This window comes from Mirounga angustirostris, unplaced genomic scaffold (assembly GCF_029215605.1).
Source record: "Mirounga angustirostris isolate CCGP_5_RB_7025 unplaced genomic scaffold, mMirAng1.0.hap1 SCAF_3, whole genome shotgun sequence".
NCBI lineage: Eukaryota > Metazoa > Chordata > Mammalia > Carnivora > Phocidae > Mirounga > Mirounga angustirostris.
Genome location: NW_026991711.1, coordinates 157,773,283 through 157,787,379, shown reverse-complemented (window position 1 = coordinate 157,787,379; position 14,097 = coordinate 157,773,283). Strand labels below are relative to the sequence as shown.

At 41.6% G+C, this 14,097-nt stretch overlaps 1 protein-coding gene across 8 annotated transcripts in view; it reads left to right on the top strand.

The window, feature by feature from the left end:
* ANKRD44 (ankyrin repeat domain 44) overlaps window positions 1–14,097 on the top strand; it is a 319,631-nt gene that overhangs the window by 272,961 nt on the left and 32,573 nt on the right. For all 8 annotated transcript variants that reach the window (XM_064586861.1, XM_045868301.3, XM_045868304.3 and 5 more), the window contains exon 17: window positions 6,321–6,392. In XM_064586861.1, the coding sequence (XP_064442931.1) occupies window positions 6,321–6,392 (72 nt within the window). The remainder of the gene's footprint in view (window positions 1–6,320; window positions 6,393–14,097) is intronic.

The window sequence follows — 14,097 nt, the reverse complement described above, 5'->3', positions numbered from 1 at the left end:
TTGATGAGTCTGGCTGAAAGTTTATCTTTTCAAAGAACCAGCTCCTTGTTTCATTGTTTCGTTGATCTGTTTTATTATTATTTTTTTTCAGTTTCTATTTCATTTGTTTCTGCTCTAATCTTTATTACTTCCTTCTTTCTAGTGATTTGGGGTTTGGTTTATTCTTCTTTTTCTAGCTCCTTTAGGTGTAACATTAGGTTGTTTATTTGAGAAAAAATTTTTCTTGCTTCTTGGGGTAGGCCTGTATTGCTATAAAATTCCCTCTTAGGACAGTTTTTGCTGCATCCCAAAGATTTTGGACAATTATATTTTCATTTTTATTTACTGCCATGTATTTTTTTATTTCCTCTTTGATTTCTTGGCTGACCCATTCATTGTTTAGTAGCGTGTTATTTAAAATCCATGTATTTGTGTTCTTTCCAGAATTTTTTCTTGTGCTTGATTTCTAGTTTCATAATGTTGTGGTCAGAAAAGATACATGGTATGACTTTAGTGTTTTTGAATTTGTTGAGACTTGGTTTGTGGCCTAATATGTGATCTATTCTGGAGACTATTCCATATGCACTTGAAAAGAATGTGTATTCTGCTGTCTTAGGTTGGAATGTTCTTAATATATCTATTAGATCCGTCTACTCCAATGTGTCACTCAGAGCCACTGTTTCCTTGATGATTTTCTGTCAGATGATCCATCCACTAATGTGAGTGGGGTGGTAATGTCCCCTACTATTATTGTATTATTGTCAATTACTTCCTTTATGTTTGTTATTAGCTGCTTTATATATACGGGCGTTCCCATGTTGGGTGCATAAAATATTTATAGTTGTTACATATTCCTGTTGGATTATTCCCTTTATGATTATATAGTTTCTTTCTTTGTCTCTTGTTACAGTCTGTTTTAAAGTCTATTTTGTCTGATATAAGTATTGCTACCTTGGCTTTCTTTTCACTTACATTTGCATGATAAATGCCTTTCTATACTTTTACTTTCAATCTGCATGTGTCTTTAAGTCTGAAATGAGTCTTGTAGGCAGCATTTAGATGGATCTTGCTTTTTTATCCATTCCATCATCGCACGTCTTTTGATTGGAACATTTAGTCCATTTACATTCAAAGTAGTTATTTTTTTAAAAGATTTTATTTATTTGAGAGAGAGAGAGAGCATGAGCAGAGGGAGAGGGAGAAGCAGATTCCTCACTGAGCAGGAAGCCTAATGTGGGGTTGGATCCCAAGACTCTGGGATCATGACCTGAGCCAAAGGCAGACACTTAACAGACTTATCCACCCAGGTGCCCCTCAGAGTAGTTATTGATAAGTATGTACTTATTGCTGTTTTGTTACTTGTTTTATGGTTGTTTTTGTAGTTCTTCTCTGTTCCTTTCTTCTCTTGCTTTTTTCTTTCATGGTTAGCTGGATTTCTGTAGTGATATACTTGGATTCCTTTCTCTTTATTTTTTGCATATCTATTGCTAGTTTTTAATTTGTGGTTACCAGTATCAGTGTATATTAAGTTGATGATTGCTTAAGCTTGAACCCATTCTTTACTCCTCTTCCCACCCCCATGTTTTAGATATATGGTGTCCATCCTTTTATTTTGTGAATCCCTTGACTCGTTTTTATAATATAGCTAATTTTACTGCTTTTTGCTTCCTACTTGTCTTCTACTTATGGTCTTTCCTTTCCATTCAAAAAGTCCCTTTAGGGGTGCCTGGGTGGCTCAGTCAGTTAAGCATCTGACTCTTGATTTAGGCTCAGGTTGTGACCTCAGGGTGGTGGGATTGAGCCCCGAGTCAGGCTCAGTGCTGAGTGTGGAGCCTGCTTGGGATTCTCTCTCCCTCTCCCTTTGCCCCTCCATGCTGCTTGTGCACCCACGTGCGTGCTCTCTCTCGCTTTCTCTCTTAAAAAAGAAAAGAAAAGAAAAGAAAAGAAAAGAGTCCCCTTTAATATTCTTGTAGGGCTAGTTTAGTGATGATTAATTCCTTTAACTTTTGTCTGGGAAACTTTTTATCTCTCCTTCTATTCTGAATGATAGCCTTGCTGGATAGAGTGTTTTTGGTTGCTGGGTTTTTTTCTTTCAGCACTTTGAATATATCATGCCACTCCTTTCTGGCCTGCAAAGTGTCTACTGAAAACTCCACTGATATAGCCTAATGGGGCTTCCCTTTTATGTAACTGCTTTTTTTTTCTCTTGTTGCTTTTAAAATTCTCTTTATCACTTCTTTTCACCATTTTAATTACTATGTATCTTGCTGTGGACCTCCTTGGGTAGATTTTTGTTGGGGGATCTTTGTGACTCCTGGATCTGGATTTCTGTTTCCTTCCCCAGATTCAGAAAGTTTTCAGATATTATATCTTCAAATAAATTTTCTGCCTCCTTTCCTATCTATCTCTTCTTCTGGGATCCCTATCATGTGAATGCTATCATGCTTGATGGTGTCACTGAATTCCCTAAGTCTTTTTTCCTTTTTTATTATTACTTTTTTTCTCTTTGATTGTTCAGTTTGATTGCTTTCCATTACTCTGTCCTCCAGGTTACTGACCATTCTTCTGCTTCCTGTAGTCTACTATTTATTTCATCTAGGAAATGTTTAATTTCATTTATTGAGTTCATCTCTGGTTCTTTTTTATGTTTCTCTTTGTTGAGGGTCTCACTAAGGTTCTCCACTCTTTTCTCAAGTCTAGTAAGTATCTTTATGACCATTACTTTAAATTCTCTATCAAGTATATTACTTATCTCCATTTGGTTTAGCTCCCTTGCTGTGATTTTGTCCTATTCTTTCATTTGAGACATATTCTTCTGTCTCCTCATTTTTGTCTAACTCCCTGTCTGTGTTTCTATGTGTTAGGAAAGTCCACTACATCTCCTGCTCTTGAAAATAGTGGCCTTATGAAGAAGAGTCCAGTAGTGCCCTGCAGTGCAAAGTCCCCTGTTTACCAGAACCTGGCGCTTTGGGGTATCTCCTATGTGTGTTGTGTGCACCCCACTGTTGTGGTTGGGCTGCTTTTGCCTTCAGTCCAGTCATCTCTCTTTGCCTGTGTGGGCAGGGTTTGGTCCCTGTGTTGTTAGTGGGCCAGCTGGGGCTGCCTTGGGTTTGAGTTGAGTCAGACCAAGCATTTGCCAGAGATACAGTAGCACCAAACTGCAGGGCACTTTCCCTGTGTTGTCTCCTGAGAAGCTTTTGTTGGTGAGCAGGGCCTGCAGTCAGACCTGATGTCTGCTCCCAGCCCATGCTGGAGCCGCAGTCAGACTGGTATGTATAGTGATCCTCCCCTCTCCCCAGGAAGGAGTCACTTTGATGTAGTACTGGCTCCTGTCAGGGCTGCTTGTGCACTGCCAGGCTTGTGGCACCTCTTTGGGTGGGCTCCGGGTAAGGACATACTGAAGGGGGCAGGTCTGGAGGAGAGCACTAGGGCAGGGGCAAGTTAGGTGGAAAATGTTGGCACAGAGTTGGTCAATGTGTCTAGGCTAGGGGACAAGGGAGGGAAATGATACCTGCCAACTCTTTTTTTCTTGGAATGGTCTTCTAAAAATCCCTGCCCCTCCAGCACATGCTCTGAGATTAATAAATAAATCTTCCCTTGTATCCCAGGCATTTTTCAAACTGCTGATTCTGTGCTGCATCTCTGCTGGGCTGTTTGTTGTGCTGTCTCTTTAAAGGCAGGACTCCGTTTCCTATTACCCTCCAGGCTGTCCCAGAGCTGAGCTCACTGATTTTTAAAGTTCCAGGTGGTAAGCCCCACTGATTGTAAGAACTCAAGAAATTAGGCCCCTCTGGTTTTCAAAGCCAAATGTTATGGGGATTCATCTTCCCTGTGTGGGTTCCCGTGCCCGGGTGCTTGGTGTAATTTTCTGTTTCTCTCCCTTCTCTGTACCCCTATTGTTCCTCCCTCCCTCAAACAGTCCCACAGGTCTGTTTAGCTCCCAACCACATTTCTGCCCTTCCTACATAATTTGATGTGGCCTCTTCTCAATTCATAGCTGTGGAGAGTCTGTTCTGCCAATCTTTGGATCATTTTCTGCGTTATTTACACTGATGTGGGTGTTAACTAGTTGTATTGCGATGAGGTGAGCCTCGGAATTTCCTACTCCACCATTTTCCCCAGAAGTCCCTGTCCCACTTCTAATTTATTTAACCCATCTTTCTTGCTGTCTCTTTTTCTATTTTTTTTTTTTCATATAAACAGTGTTTTGATAAACTGCTGTTCACAGAGTCACTAATAGCCTTGTGTTGCCAAGCCCAGTGGTCAATTCTCAGGGCTCATTTTACTTGACCTATCAGGACTTCTGACATGGTTACTCATTATCTCATTGAAACTTTTTCTTCACTTGGTTTCCAGACCTCACACTTCCTGGTGTTCCTTCTAGTTCATCTGCTCAATCTATCTCCCTGCTGACTCCCCCTCATCTTTCCAACTCTCTCCTTATCTCTCATCTCTGTTTACTTTACTCTCTTGCTCATCTCATCCAATCTTATGGCTTTAAATACCTGAACTCCACACCCATGTGCCCAACAGCTGCTTGGTTAGCATGCATTTTTGGATGCTTTAAAAAACATCTCAAACTTACCATTTCCAAAACCAAACTTTCACTCTTTCCCACTATGTATATTCCACCTTTGTTCTTTTCCATCTCAGTTCATGGAACTGCCATCCTTCCATTTGCATAGGACAAAATCCTGGGAGTCATCCTTGACTTCTCTCTTTCTCTTACGTTCATGTTCAACCAATCCATCAAGAAATCCTGTTGATTCTACCTCCAAAAATACCTACAATCCAACTACTTCTCTCCATCCCTACTGCTCTCCATGGCTTTAAGCCACTGTTATTTCTCTCTTAGACTATTGCCCCAGTTTCTCTCTGTGCCCTCCCTAGAGTCTAAAAGTTAGAACATGTCATCCCTCTGCTCAAAACACACCAGTGACATTCCATCTCAGGATGAAAAGTCAAAATTCTTACAACAACCCAGAAGGCTCTTGATGACACTCCCACCCCCACTGCCACCATCTCTCTTTCCTTTCCTGTCATTCTCATCCTTGCTCACTCTGCTCCAGCATCCTAGATGTTCTTAAGCACACCTGTTCCAGAGGGACTTGGCAGTTGCTGGCCCCTCTGCTTGGAATGCTCCTTCCCCAGATGTCCACAAGGCTCTCTCATCACCCTCCAGAATTTTCTCAGCCAGTAAGATCTTCCCTGATCACCTATTTAAGTTCCAAACTGATCTCCCCTCTGGCCCTCTGAACCTCCCTCCCCTGTTTTCTAATTAACTACATAACTTCTTTCTTTTATTGCCTACCCTATCCCCCCCCCAAGAAAATTGATATTTTAATATATTATTTATTATTGAATCTTCAGTGTCTAGGCACATGGGTAATCATTCATCAAATATTCATTGAAGAATTTTCTTTATACATGCATCATTGTGCACTTGTCTCATTATTTATTGGGAATTAATTCCTAGGGTCAGAGGTATGTACAAATTGCCCAGAAAGGTTTTAATAATTTGTTCCCACCAAGAGTCCATGAGAATGTCTTTTTCCTGATACCTTCACCAGCATCATACCCTGGTCACACTATCCTTTCTGTTCCTTCAGCTCACCATGTACATCCCCCCTTGATGCATTTGTACTCCCTTCTCCACAACTTCCTCCTCCAGAATACTCTCCTGACACACTTTTACTTGGTGTAATTCTTCTTATTATTTAGGTCTTACTTTAATTGTCACTTCCTTGAAGGGGACTTCCCTAATCATCAGCTGTTAAGTAACTTTCCAGTCATCCCCTATCACATCACCCTATTTTATTTTCATTATAGCATATGTCATCAGCAGATATTTTCTTATTTCTGTATTCATTTGTTTGTCTCTGATTTCCCTCCCTAGAATGTAAGCTCCATGAGAACAGGAGATTTATATGTCTCTTCCAACACTACCTCCAGTAAATGTGTGTTTGATGATGGAATAAACACTAGGTATTATAATTTTTCATTATTACAATCTGCTGGGTGAAAAGTGGATTAAACACGAATTATTTTCCTGGATTGGTGAGGCTGAGCATCTTTCAAGTATGAAAGCCTTTTTTTATTAGCAAGTGCTGAGATGATCTAGAAGTTGAAAGATTCGGTTAGAGTACCTGTTTTAGATATGCCGTGTTCGATTTCTTATTTGTTTCGGATATGCTGCACCAGATTTCGTATATTGCTAAGTTGCATTATTTTTTACATTTCCAAAGCCTCTTTTGCATTGATGTCAACATTAGTATCCTTAAAGGAGGATTCCTTCTGCAAATTTTACTCACGTACAAATGGTTTTTTTTTTGTCTTCACAGCTTTTAGAAAGAACCAACAATGGTTTTGAAGACTCAGACTCCGGTGCTACCAAGAGTCCACTCCACTTAGCTGTAAGTGAGGTGCCTCAGGCGGCTTCCTCTGTTACAAAAAGTACCTAAGTGTTCCTAGAACTAGGCTGCTCTTAAAATGAAAGCATAGTAACACAATAATAACTAATAATGAAAGCAGTACATGAGTAAAGGCACAGGCTGCAGAAAGACTGACTCAAATTCCAATCCCAACTTCACCCACTGGTGACCTCAGACACATTACTTACCCCGTCTGGGCCTCAGTTTCCCAACTGTAAAATGAGGGCAAAAGAAAGATAATTTTCTTAAAGCCTTTACCACAGTGTACATAATAAATGACGATTATACATTTTAACAGTCTTTTATTTATTTATTTATTTATTTTAAACTTTTTTATTTTATTTTTTTATTTTTTTAATTTGCGAGAGAGAGAATGAGAGACAGAGAGCATGAGAGGGGAAGGGTCAGAGGGAGAAGCAGACCCCCCGCTGAGCAGGGAGCCCGATGCGGGACTCGATCCCGGGACTCGATCCCGGGACTCCAGGATCATGACCTGAGCCGAAGGCAGTCGTTTAACCAACTGAGCCACCCAGGCGCCCTTAACAGTCTTTTAAAAGTATTACTACCTAGTAGTTAAATTTAAAAAATTGAGGAAATTTGAAGAACACATTTTGGCGTTACAGATTTGATGTAGCCAACAGTACATGAGTCTACAACCTACCACAAAATCAACCAAATACCACAATTAAAAAGTTGTGAGCTATTTAAACACAAACTTGTGAGAGCAAGATGAGCACATGCGTAATTGCAACTCTGCTTTTTCTGCCTGCGCTTGAAATCAGGGTCTCGGAGGAGGTGTGAGGCTCTGGTTCTTGTACTGGCTGAGATCTCAGAGTGGGGAGGAAGACTTATCCTGTCACCAGTAAGGCTTCCTCTCCACATCCCTAATCGAAGGGAAATGCACCAGCTCAGAGTGAGGATCCCCAAACTCTCCATGGGGGTGACCGGGCCAACAAACTCACCCACCACTCTGTCTCAGCTGGTGTCCCGCTAGGAGTTGGTAGTCACCAGCTCTTCTCTAGGAGCCTCTGGGACTGACAGCCACACCCAGCAGTGGCAGCTCCCCCGTAGAAGGTGCTGCTGCAGCGTGAGGCCTCAGTGCACGACCGCAGTGATGGTGTTTGGGTGTCCCTGGAGGCTGACTGCTAAGAAGAGTGCAAAGGGGCTGGGTCTCTGAGTTCAACTGTTATGACATTCACTTATACCATCCAGTATAAGCACTTCTCAGTGTGATTCTGATGAGAACTTGAGATGGAGATTTTGTAGAACAGAGGAGAGTGTTTTGTTGATGGGCATACATATGTAGTCAGGCAAGGAGAGGGTATGACACCATCCCATAAGGACTGGGATGAACTGGTCACACTGCATGGAGCCCCTGCTTCATTGCCAGTCTCCCCGCGTAGTCACCAGCACATCTGGTGATCCCATTCACCACCCTCTGCCACACCCACTCACACACACACACACACACACATTTTGGGTCCAGTGAATTAGGCTAAAATGTGCATCAGTCTTTGTTCTAGAGATGGACTTAGAGTGGGAAAGGTGGATGGGTAGTGGGATATTTGCATGTATAAAACTTCATGCCACTTGGCTCTTAGGACAGGTTGCTCTTAAGGTTGCTCCCTGGAATCTCTGCCTAACCCATCTACTGCACCTGGGGAAGGTACCCCAAAGCTGAGGGTTCACATACAGCATTGGCTGCCTCGAACGAGGACTGTTTGAGGTGATCTCAGATAGAATCCTCATGCCCTTTGCCAGTGGGTTGGTTGCATTGCCATACCTGCTCATAATCTGAGAAGAGACTTTCTTAGCTTCCCCCAAATTCTGTCATCTCTCATTCCTTTTTTCCTTTTTCCAAAAATTATGGTTGAGTGCTTACTGTGTGCCAGTTGCTCTGCTAAGATCTGTGGGATTCTGGCCGTGTAAAGACAGGGTAGCATGTTATCACTGGCGAGAACTGGGCATTTGGCAGTCCTGCAGCTGGCAGGCGCCTGGGCAGTACACCCAGGCTGGGGCCCCCAGTCTTCCCATTAACAACTCGCCTAGACATGGTTTTCCCACCTGTAAATGAAAAGGAGTAAGTTAAGGACCCCCAAACCCTGTCTAATTTGTAAATTTATTTGTTTTTGTATGGTCTCGGCCAAATACCTAACCTCTTGTGTCTCAGTTTCCTCACCCATAACATGAGGAGAATCGCAGTACCTCTGTCATGGGCCGTTGTGGGGATGACATGAGCGAATGCGCGTAAAGTGGTTAGAACAGTGCCTGGCACACAGGTGCAATCATCTAGCTTCATCCTCACTAATGCTAACGTATCGTTCTTTCATTTGACATATACCAACTGTGAGTGTGCTAAACATGTGTTCGGCAGCTGGAGAGGTTGCGGTAAACACCCAGCCTCTGTCCTCGTAGAGTTTCCAGTCTAGGAGAGAAATAGGCAAGTAAATATATAACACGCCAGATGGTAGGAAGTGCTGCCCGTGCCACAAATGGGACCAGTAAGATGCACTGAGGTGGCAGATGAGGCTCTACTTTTTATAGCACAGAATCTCACATTTGAACAGAGACCTTAAGAGCTACCCATGTTAATATCTGACAGAAGAGTGTTCTGGGCAGAGTCCAGAAGTGCAGAGTCCCTAGGGGTAAGGGCATGCTTGGCGTGGTCCCAGAACAGCAGAGTGGGGAAGGGAGAGTGGTAGGGGATGGGGTGGCACATGTCCTGGAGGGGGCGGGGAGTCAGGGGAGGGCCTCCTACTCCATTGTAAGAACTTCAACTTTTACTCTGAGTAAATTAGAAAACCATTTGGAGGAATTTGAAGAAACAGATGATATGATATGACTTTTGTTTGAAAAGGATCACTTTAGCTTCTGTGTTGAGTCTAGTTTGTAAGGGAACAAAAACAGAAGCAAGATAACCAGGAAGTGTTGATGATGAGGATGAGGATGAGGACGACGATGACTTTGACCAGGGTGACGATGACTTTGACCAGGGTGATAGCAGTGGATGAATTTTAAAACTATGTTATTCTTGGGCGCCTGGGTGGCTCAGTCGGTTAAGCGACTGCCTTCGGCTCAGGTCATGATCCTGGAGTCCCGGGATCAAGTCCCGCATTGGGCTCCCTGCTCAGCCGGGAGTCTGCTTCTCCCTCTGACCCTCCTCCCTCTCGTGCTCTCTGTCTCTCATTCTCTCTCACAAATAAATAAATAAAATCTTAAAAAAAAAACAAAAAAAAAAACTATGTTATTCTTGCCCTCTAAATGCTAACACCTTTAAAAAATTATTATTTGCTTTAAGAACCCTGCAAGTATGCCCATCACCCTCTCCAGGGGCCTCTGTGGCAATTAACTTGATAAAAAACCCAAGGCACATTATTTCTTCTGTGGTTGAATCCTAGCAATGAAATAGAACCAGATGCCCCCAAACCTTGACTGCCACAAGAAACCTGACCTGCCTTGAGTTACTATTTCCTGGCTGAATGCTTCAAGTCTCCAGGGTTATCAACCCAGTGAATTTCATAAACATTTCATCCACTTGACAGAATTAAATCAAGAAACAAGGCTATGCAAATGAAAGGCTCCAGCTGTCAAGATTTCCAGACGGACCCATTGTTTCGTGGATTCTGTTGAGATCCCAAATTCTTTTTCCTCGTTGCCCTCAGTTCCTATCTAAAAAGTTCAAAGAAATTAGTTGTGTTTAAGACATATTTAAGTGACCTAATGATATATTTTTTAATAAAGATTTTTCATAAAGCAAATTTAAAATATTTGATTGCTACCTCTGTGAAGGTTTGAACTGGGTTGTCTATTGAAAGCCAAACTATTCCATGCTTTTGAACCAGCATATTTGTTCTTTTCTGTGATTACCTCCTCTTTTAGTTATTTCAGAAATTATTGGTGAAACTACCTATTAATTAGCTAGTTTAGGATGGAAATAGAGGAATAGGGCAATTTTCATCATGTACTGCTGACATGAGAAAGGTCTCCTTTCCTGCCTACTTGAGCCTCCTTCAAAGAGTTTAAAGCTTTATTGATACATTTTATATACTCCAAGAACCATATACCTGCCCTAAGACAGAATCTTGCATTTAACCCTAAAATAGAATTCCATATCACATGTTCCTTTGTTTCCAGGTTAAGCTCTAAAGTGTGGCAATAAGTGAAAGTTCTTGTCTAATCAAAGTTACTTTCATTATTCCCCTTAAATTGCCCTTAAAGTTGAGTGTACATAGTTTATGTCTTCGATTCTGTGGGGTAATGTTTTTGCATGCTAAAATTCAAGCTAGACTGGGGGAGAAATGAAAGGAATTCTATGGGTAAATCTGGCCTTTGAACCATTCTGTCTTTAAGATAATTTAAAGTGCCTGATAGAGAAGAAAGTGTGGGTTGGAATTCTGAAGATTTCCTAATTACCAGCAGGGTCACTCCATCTTTTTTTTAAATTATTATTAAGCCTCTAAATTTAACACAGGCTGATGGATTTATTTTTTGTGGTGAGGATTAAAGAAGAAAGTGTGGGGATAAGTTTAACACCTAGTTTAAGTGCCTTGTAATGTGACTCCGCTCTTCTGAACAGAGCTTTATCCCTTCACACTGGCTTCCTTCCTACGTACATTTCTCTTTCCCGTGTCTTCTCTTTATTAAATCTAAATATGTTAGCCCACATGTTTTGTAGATACGCATGCAATTTATAAGTAGCTGATTCTATTTTCCTAGGCTAAGTCATACAGATGGAAATTAAAATGTTTACCCTCTTTGTCATAATAGTTAACTGGCACTGAAGGAACCAGCATTTGCAGATGACATCTAGACACTGCTGTTATCTACGGGGGATTCATTTCTCTTTGGTGTGAAGTCAGGATTCCCATATAAGCGAATCAGTTGCTACCATTACACTTTATTTTTTTTATTATTATGTTATGTTAGTCACCATACAGTACATCATTAGTTTTGGATGTAGTGTTCCGTGATTCATTGTTTGCATATAACACTCAGTGCTCATTGCAGCACATGCCCTCCTTAATACCCATCACCAGGTTAACCCATCCCCCCATCTCCATCCCCTCTAAAACCCTGTTTGTTTCCCAGAGTCCATAGTCTCTCATGGTTCGTCTCCCCCTCTGACTCCCCCCACCCCTTCATTTTTCCCTTCCTTCTCCTAATGTCCTCCATGTTATTCCTTATGTTCCACAAATAAGTGAAACCATATGATAATTGCCTTTCTCTGCTTGACTTATTTCACTTAGCATAATCCCCTCCAGTTCCATCCATGTTGATGTAAAAGTTGGGCATTCATCCTTTCTGATGGCTGAGTAATATTCCATTGCATATATGGACCACATCTTCTTTACCCATTCGTCTGTTGAAGGGCATCTCGGCTCCTTCCACAGTTTGGCTATTGTGGACATTGCTGCTATGAACATTGGGGTGCATATGGCCCTTCTTTTCACTACATCTGTGTCTTTGGGGTAAATACCCAGTAGTGCAATTGCTGGGCTCTATTTTTAATTTTCTGAGGAACCTCCACACTGTTTTCCAAAGTGGCTGTACCAACTTGCATTCCCACCAGCAGTGTGAGAGGGTTCCCCTTTCTCCACAACCCCTCCAACATTTGTTGTTTCTTTCCCTGTCCATTTTTGCCATTCTAACTGGTGTAAGATGGTATCTCAATGTGGTTTTGATTTGAATTTCCCTGATGGCTAATGATGTTGAATATTTTTTTCATGTGTCTGTTAGCCATTTGTATGTCTTCTTTGGAGAAGTGTCTGTTCATGTCTTCTGCCCATTTTTTTGCTACCATTACACTTTAAAATGAGAAGTATTATACAAAGTCAGTTTTCAAATAAGTCACAGATAAGCCCAGAGTAAAGTGAGATAGGCTGATTTACACCCTGATGTAGACACTGCTACAGGATAGGTCCTCCCAAGTTGGCCTAAAATCCCCTATGGTCAGTTGATAATGGCTGAAACTGGGTGCTGGGTATATAGGAACTCATTACACTCTCCTCTTCTCTTTGTACAAGTTTGAAATTTCATATAATCAAGTGATCTTGGACAAATTAATTAACGGTGCTTGTTTTGTTTTGTCATCAGTAAAAAGAATGTTTGCATAGATAAATAGCTGCTACTTAAGAATATATTTCTAAATATATATATGTACATATATATGTATATATTTCTCCTACTAATACTAATAAATGATAATAATAGCCATTATATTAAGTCATTTATTCACCAAATAATCGTTGAGTGTGTACTATGCCCTGGGCATGATTTAGGGTACAGCAGTGAGCAATACACATGAAGTGCCTTCAACCACAGATGATAAACAAACCAACAGATAAGTAACAGATATCAAGTGGTAATGAGTGCTATAAAGATAACATAAAGCAGGGTAAGTGGGTTGGAGAGTGTCTGGTAGTATGCTGAGGTGGAGGGTGGAGGGCTGTTTTTTGCCTCTGAAAAACCTCCAGATAAGGTGATATTGGAAGCAGAAGTCCCAGGAGAGCCACGTGGCCCTCAGGGGAAAGAGCTTTTCAGACAGGAAATAGGAAGTACAGATGCAGCGGCACCTGGCCGGCTCAGTCAGAGGAGATGCGACTCTTGATCTTAGGGTCGTGAGTTCAAGCTCCACACTGGGTGTAGAGCTTACTAAAAAAAACAAACAAACTTTGAAAAAGAAAGAGAGAGAGAGAAGATGCAATAGCAAAGAAAGAAAGGAAAAGAAAAGAAAAGATGCAATAGCCCGGAGGAGGAAATGTATCTATTTAACCATGGGGTAGGAGGAGGGGTTGGTGTGGTTGAACAGAGTGAGTGAGGAGGCATGCTGATGATCAGGGTAGAAGGAGGCCTAATCCTAAGGGCCGGAATGGTTTGGGATTTTATTATCAAGGAAGGAAGGAGCCATTGACTAGTTTTCATCAAGGACTGGTATGTCCAACTTGGGTTTTAAGAGAGCTCATCTGGAGGCTGTGAGAGTAATAGATTGCAGTGGGGCGAGGATGGAAAGGAAGGCCCTTGCCATAATCCTGGCGAAAGAGGATGGTGCTATAGCGAGAACTGGGTCAATTCTGGACATATTTTAAAGAAAGAGTAGAGATGATGGCGCGTTGAGGGCTGCTGATAGCCACACTGCACCTGTGTGTGAATTAGACCAGGGATGTGGGGGTAGATGTTTTCCTGCCAGGGGCCAGAGAACCTGATGACACCTCTGTGTGGTTAGCAAGAGGGGTCCCTTGCTCTCAGCAGACACATCCCTGTACAGGGCATGGCCAGGCTAGGATGGGGAGCCAGAGGCTATTTTCAACACCCACTTGCCCTAGTGTCCCAGAGCCCTTGTATAGGACTACAACCCTGGGCTTAAGAGGGAAGATAAAGACGACTCCAAAGTTCTGGGCCTGAGCAACTAGAGGTATAGCCTTACCACTTACTAAGATGGAAGAGGCTGCAGCTGGAGCAGGTTTGAGGAAGGAAATTAAGAATTTGGTTTGGGACATGTTAAGCTTGAGATGCATATATTCAAGTGGAAATATCAATAGGCAGTTGAATATACAAGTCTAGAAGTAAAAGGAGAAGTTAGAAATGGGATATTGAGATTCATCAGCATGTGAATTATTATACTGCATATTATAGGTAATATATATGTTTACTACATAATATATAATAACCATAATCATTCACAAAATAA